At 45.4% G+C, this 7500-nt stretch overlaps 1 protein-coding gene across 1 annotated transcript in view; it reads left to right on the top strand.

The window, feature by feature from the left end:
* LOC308170323 (E3 ubiquitin-protein ligase TRIM35-like) overlaps positions 1-1225 on the top strand; it is a gene marked incomplete at both ends in the record, with an annotated part of 1422 nt that extends 197 nt beyond the window's left edge. Inside the window, one exon of the mRNA XM_080545095.1 lies at positions 1-1225. This exon is cut by the window's left edge and continues 197 nt beyond it. Within this exon, the coding sequence (XP_080401221.1) occupies positions 1-1225 (1225 nt within the window).
* Positions 1226-7500: the final 6275 nt, after the last annotated feature.

The following is a 7500-nucleotide window of genomic DNA, read 5'->3' as shown; positions in this document are numbered from 1 at the left end:
GGTGTTAAAGAACCTGTGTGAGGACTTCTTACAGGAGAGAAGTCAGAGAGCTGCAGCAGGGTCTGAGGTGCTCTGCAGTCTGCACAGTGAGAAACTTAAGCTCTTCTGTCTGGAGGATAAACAGCCCATCTGTTTAGTGTGTCAGACTTCAAAACAGCATAAAAAACATGACTGTTGCCCAGTAGATGAAGCTGTACTGGATCATAAGAGTGAACTCCAGACTGCACTGAAACCCTTAAAGGAGAAGCTGAAGACCTTTCTAGAGGTTAAACTGACTTGTGATGAAACAGCTAAACATCTTGAGAGCCAGGCCCAGAGCACAGAGAGGCAGATGAAGGAGGAGTTTGAGAAGCTTCACCAGTTTCTACGAGATGAAGAGAGAGTCGGGATCGCTGCACTGAGGGAGGAAGAGGAGCAGAAGAGTCAGGTGATGAAGGGGAAGACTGAGGGGCTGAGCGGAGAGATATCATCACTTTCAGACACCATCAGAGCCATGGAGGAGGAGCTAAAAGCTGATGACATCACATTCCTGCTGAACTTCAAGGCCTCCATGGACAGAGCCCAGAGCACACTGCCGGATCCAGAGAAGGTTTCAGGAGCGCTGATAGACGTGGCAAAGCACCTGGGCAACCTGCAGTTCAGAGTCTGGGAGAAGATGCAGGGAATAGTGGAATACACTCCTGTGATTCTGGACCCCAACACTGCAGGCCCACGTCTCATCCTGTCTGAGGATCTGACCAGTGGGACATACAGAGAAGAGAGACAGCAGCTTCCTGACAACCCAGAGAGGTTTGAATCCTATCCTGCGGTCCTGGGCTCTGAGGGCTTTGACTCAGGGACACACAGCTGGGACGTTGAGGTGGGGGGGAATACAAGGTATATCCTGGGTGTGGTGACAGAGTCTGCAGGCAAGAAGAAAGGTTCAAGCCTTTGGCGTGGATCCTGGTGGTTTGGGTTTTATCAATGGGAGTTTAATACAGGTGTTCCAGGTGGTCTATTCACTGGCCTCACAGTGAGCCAGAACCCCCAGAGGGTCAGAGTGCAGCTGGACTGGGACAGAGGAAAGCTGTCATTCTCTGACCCTGACACTAACACACACCTACGCACACTCACACACACCTTCACTGAGAAAGTCTTTCCATTCATCTGCAATGACTGTAACCTTCATCCTCTGAGGGTGTTACCAGCGAAGGTGTCTGTATCCATGGTTACTCCCTCTGTCTGAATCAATGAAGAACTAACTTACAGTACTTAGACCTCAGTGTTCCTCTGAGACCATCAATAACTTACTAATGTCCTTAAAGCCAGTCAGCAATGTAAAAGATGAATAAACCCTTTGATTATGATGTACAACTGTTTGACCTTATCATAACCATAACAGCAAGGACAGGTGGAAATTATTTGCCTTCACTTTTTGATTCTGTCTGTTTGTATAACTGATGTTTGTGTCCCAATACAGATGGACTTCTTGATTTAAAGAAAACAAAAATGATTCAATAGCAGCAGATAAACATGTTAATCTGAATCACATTTATATCAACGGTCAGTTGAATATGAATAAATACATCTAAACAGTCTAACCAGACCACCCCTGTGTGTTGGTGTTTAACAGACTCAGACTAACAGACCCTGTGTGTTGGTGTTTAACAGACTAACAGACCCTGTGTGTTGGTGTTTAACAGACTAACAGACCCTGTGTGTTGGTGTTTAACAGACTAACAGACCCTGTGTGTTGGTGTTTAACAGACTCAGACTAACAGACCCTGTTACTGTAATGGGGGAGTGGTTGGGGTGGAGTTAACCAGCTATTGTTCCCACCCATTACCTCTGTGAAAAAAACGGAATACTTTGAGGCTGGATATCTCAGCAAAGTGATTTGGAGGGTATCAACATTCAAATATCAAACTTCATACTTCTTCAACTTGTTTCCGTTTTTTCAATATATGACATCTCATCCCTAACCCTAAAGCTTACAATCTACCCTTTCATAATCTGGAAAAAACTGAAAAATGTGGTTGCCAGACTTGCAGACTAGAAAGAGTGATGGGGTCTGAATACTCTCCGAAGGCACTGTATGTTCCCGGTGGGAATAACCCCCAATCTGTTAGCAACATGCTCTTCTCACTGAGACACAGAGGGTAGTTCACAGAGGGCGTCCTGTAGAGGAAGGACCTCCATACACGTTTGAGACAACAGTTGATGAGTAACGGTAATAATAATAATTAGGCAGCGCTGGTCACGACGTCTGCAGACATGGCGGCAGCTGGCGGTGGATCCATATCAATCAACCAATAGAAAATGGCGTTGTATTCTCCAAACAGGCCAAAGTGCTTTGCAAATGTAGTATTCGGGGGTAATCGAGACAGGATAGAAGACGTCAAGTGAAGGAGAAGGAGTGGGAGTAATGAGTCACGAGATCAGACAATTACAGCCGAGCGTCGGAGAGAGATCCTTCCTACGTATATAGACGGCTTGGCAGACAGACAGTCAGGCTATATTTGGGTAGACCCCCCTAGGCAACACTTAGACTAGATTGGATCTATCGAGGCTCGGGACTCAAGCTGAAGCAAACAAAGGATGACAATCATCCCTCTGTTTCTTGTTGTGAAGCGAAACGTTTCACTCAACGTGGCTCTAACCCTGACCAAAGTTGGAGTAGTTCTCTAGTTATATACTGTACAGTATGTTCGTGTATTAGTTGTTACAGAGCGTGCCTGTTTTATCTCTCAATCATTGGAACCATCCTAGAAATTCATTATAGGAGTCTCTCTCTCTCTCTCCTCTCTCCTCTCTCCTCTCTCTCTCTCTCTCTCTCTCTCCTCTCTCTCTCTCTCTCTCTCTCTCTCTCTCTCTCTCTCTCTCTCTCTCTCTCTCTCTCCTCTCTCTCTCTCTCTCTCTCTCCTCTCTCTCTCTCTCTCCTCTCTCTCCTCTCTCTCCTCTCTCTCCTCTCTCTCTCTCTCCTCTCTCTCTCTCTCCTCTCTCTCTCTCTCCTCTCTCTCTCTCTCTTCTCTCTCTCTCTCTCTCTCTCTCTCCTCTCTCTCTCTCTCCTCTCTCTCTCTCTCCTCTCTCTCTCTCTCTCTCTCTCTCCTCTCTCTCCTCTCTCTCCTCTCTCTCCTCTCTCTCTCATTACATTGTAGCCTGACAATGATGCAGCTGTATGTAAAACATGTTACAGGCTTAAGATTGAGAATCTTGAAAGAGAAGAGTAAATATACATATACGTAGAGAGTCTATCACCTCTAACAAAAAGACCATTGAAGCAATGATTGATAGCAAAGCCCAAGCATCACTTCTCATGCCCTCAGCACTGACAGACAAGGGGGTCAATACCTACCAATCCAGTCACAACTGTCTATATCAATCTCTGTCAGTGCTAGCCTTCTAAAACCCAATCTGATCCGCTGCAAGCTTGCTGACCCATCCTATCAAGAGGAGGAAAGATCAGGGCTAGCTGGTGCAGGTAGAAGTCAGAGGATGGGCTCATTGTGAGGCCTACCTCCACCAGCCTCCCCAGGTCTGCTCCTACAGTACATCTGTGTTTGTAGGCTAGCGAACCTTTGGGGCAAATTAACTATGACCAGCCACAATTCTTGATGAAAATAAAAATGCGATGTGCAATGACAATATGAGCTACCAGTCTGGTTTTATAAGGATGTCTACCGGACAGAGAGTGTAACGCTCACAGCTCAGTGGCAGAATACAATACTAGAACATCAAGTAGAAGCCGCACACTCTAGTTCAAGATGCAAAAGTGTATTTGTATTGACAACGGTTTCGGCCGTAGCCTTTGTCAAGTCTTACTTAAGAGTCGAAACCGTTGTCAATAAAAATACACTTTTGCATCTTGAACTAGAGTGTGCGGCTTCAATCTGAAATCTGTGTACTTCAATCTATAGTATTCTGCTCCGTCGCCAGCACCTCGCCCAAGTTTTCTGCTCTCTTCTTTTTCAAAGAATACAATACAAGCCATGTCAACACAAACAGTATATCATATTCGTTTACATATTTAACCTCTCCCTCTCCACGGGCATAGTGCCGTCCTTCTTCAAGTCATCTGCCATCATCCCGGTACCGAAGAAAGGTAAGGGTAACATGCCTGAATGTTTGGCGCCCTGTTTCTCTCACCGCTGTAGTGAGCAAATGATTAGATGATCATCAAGGTAGTGATCTGCAGGCGGTGGTGAGGGTTGGTGAGGGTTGATGATAATAATAATAATAATACATTAGATTTATATAGCGCTTTTCTAGACACTCAAAGACGCTTTACAAACTGAAAAGATCGAGTAGTAATAATAAAAAGAAACAAGAAATAAATAAAAGAAAGTATAGGGGCCTAATGAAGGTAGTGCTGGGGTCACATGGGAAGGGGAGGGGGAGAGGGTTAGGTGTGCCAGTTAGGTGAAGGCGAGCTTGAAGAGGTGGGTTTTGAGGGCCTGTTTAAATGTTGGCAGGGTGTTGGCCTGTTAGCCTGTCTGACGTGGTTGGGGAGGGTGTTCCAGAGGGACTAGGTAGAGTGGCAGCTTCCTGCAGAGGACCTTGATGGTGTTCTAAAAACATTTGCTCCCTACGGGGGTGAGAGCAGCAGGGTGCCAGTCGTTTAGGCATGTTACCTTAGCTGTTTTAGGTACCGGGATGATGGCAGATGACTATCAATGCATGACAATGAGACATGGCACTTCCTCTGATTTATGCCTCCACCAGCCTCTACTGCTGATGATACTGTGGGCTATCTATGAGGACCAGTGAGCAAACCACTAACAGACTCTGGAACACTCTTACCAGAGAGCCTGAGATTGGCCAAAACTCTGGAAACATTTAAGCAAGACCTCAACATTTATTAATTCAATCGTACATTTTAATTCTCTGCTACTATTGTTGTTTTATCTCTTTTGTTGTTTTATCTCTATTGTTCTTTTATCTTCCTTGTTATCTGTGAAGCACATTGTGTCACATTTCTTGTGAGAAATACAACATACAAATAAAGTTTGATTTGAAATACTGCACATCTGGCATTGCAGTGCAACCAGTTCAAAAATGTATAGACTCAATGAGTTTATTACTGTACAATGTCCTGTAAATGACACCACTGTTTCTACAGAATCTGTGGTCACATCAAGGAATACAAAAGCCCTAGGTCTGATCGTCTTGGCTAGTTGTTGTCATCATCGGTTTTGGGATTCTCCCGACAACCTGGAACAAATAGCTTTATCCAAAATGGAAGGGTATTTCACAAAGGAAGCTCTAGAAATACAAGCTCGTCATTTTGCAGCAGCTTGCAAGCCGGTGTCCTACCGAGGTGCCTTATTGTAAAACATATGTCCTGTTCCGCCCTCCCTGGACAAACTGCATGCACATATCAGTGCCATTCTATTGTTCTAATATTGCAAGTTGCCATGTTGGCCTTGCAGTCTGTCCACCTTTACATTACATTTACATTTTTGGCATTTAGCAGACGCCTTATTCCAAAGCGCCTTACAATCAATACATTTGACTAAGCAAGTGAATCATCAATCGACCAGTCGTAGCAGGAAGAATAATCCAGCTCAGGCCCGGGGCCATTGGCAGTCTCTGTGATAGAAGGAAAAATCTACTTCTATCACCATCTTCTAAACCTAGACTTTTTTATTTTTTTCACCTACTGCATGTTTCTGTTCATGAGATATCAGCTACATAAACAGAAACATACTGATTTACATTCACTTCATTCATTCATCACATTCTTTTTTTTACATCTTTATCCAAAGCGACTCACGACAAATCCATCTGTCTAAGTAAGCGAGTCATCTAAACATCATTAGAAAAACGAATCTATGCTAGGACCAGGGGACCATTGGAAGTCACAACGGCAGAAGAATTAGGCCTATTGACAGTAGAGAAATGACTGTATACAGGGGGGGGGTAGTGAGAATGAAGTCAGGGTTGCCAGTGTCCCTGGCGCTCCACGCCAGCTTCTCCCAAAGAAACGAGACGTGCCACCAGAGCGTCTCTGCGCCACTCCTTAACCCACATCACCTCCCCATTGTCTAGCGGTGTCGGCTAACAGCCCCCTGGCGCTGCCAACCCTGTCCTTTGTCTGAGGAGAGAAAGGGAGCGGGGAAGGGCAGGTGGAGGTAGAGGGAACCCCAGGACAGCTAACAGACGGTGGCAGGATAAAAGCAGAATCAAAGGAGAGGAGGAGGAGGAGGAGAGGGCCTCAGGGTAGACAGCTGCAAGGAAGATGGAGTCAAGGCAGAGGGAACCGACCAGCACTCGAGTTGAGGGGGGATGAGGGCGGATGAGGGGGGATGGCATCCCCCCTGAAATAAAAACGGTTAAAATCATCCCCCTTCAAAAACTGCCATCCCCCATTTCCATCCCTTGTGTCGTTTTATCAATGAACGTGGTATTACTGCTATTTCAACATTTAGTTTTGCGCATATTGAGTAAAATACTGTGGGCGAGGGAGGGGGCACGCACACATGCAATGACATTTTTACCCAGTCACTGACACTGAAGTCACTGATGCTGTGGGGATGCTAAAATCGTCCCCATATGATAAAATCCACCATCCCCCCTGATTTTCTTTTACCACTTGAGTACTGAAACCGACATATGGTCAGCTACAGCTACATATGGACAGCTACAGAAACGAGAAGAGCAGGCGGAGGTGGAGGTAAAGGCAGCCTCAGCTAGAGTAAGGGGGAGTGAAGGGAGAGGGAAGGGAGAGGGAAGGGAGAGGGAAGGGAGAGGGCAGAGGCTCACGAGTCTTCAGTGCAGACAGCTGAGTCCCAGCAAACCGAGGAGGGGAGCCATTAGTCAAGCCCAGGAGATGGATGATGAATTATGGATGTTTATACGGCAGGCAAGGAAGGGAAAACACAGACGCAAACATAGTATTAGAAATGATTGTGTGTGTCTTCCCTGCCCCTGGGTGTGGAGGCATGTCATTTCACAGCTGAACACTTACACCGTTGTGTGTGTGTGTGTGTGTGTGTGTGTGTGTGTGTGCATGTGTGTGTGTGTGCGTGTGTGTGTGTGTGTGTGTGTGTGTGCATGTGTGTGTGTGTGTGTGTGTGTATTTACCCTGAGGTAGTAGGGCAGGGGTGTAAAATTCAAACATACTGAGAGCCAGGATATAAGGTTTGTGAATAAAATCAGGGGCAAGACATTTAGTACAATGATTATTTTTCTATTGAAGAAATATAAGTAGGCAAACTGTATTCAATAAAATAAAAATATTCCATTGATGCACAGACATTATCAAATAACCATAAAATATGATGCCTAACCCTAACCCTAACAAATACAGTCTTTGTTACCAGCATTGATAGTCAACGCCACAAGTTGTCTCTCAAATTCGATGTCTTACTTTGGAAACTTAAATACAACAATAGGGCCTATGGGCATTGTGCTTGCTTTTTAGTTCAACTCTTACCACACGCACTTGGGTAGGCTTAATGTCCTTTTCTATGGCGACGTTCAAAAGCGAGACTCGATGCTGGTCTGTGAGGTGGGATCTGT

This window comes from Nansenia antarctica (genome assembly GCF_963989245.1).
Source record: "Nansenia antarctica genome assembly, chromosome: 14".
Classification (NCBI taxonomy): Eukaryota; Metazoa; Chordata; class Actinopteri; order Argentiniformes; family Microstomatidae; genus Nansenia; species Nansenia antarctica.
Note: the sequence above shows the minus strand (reverse complement) of the source record. Positions and strands in the feature narration are given on the sequence as shown.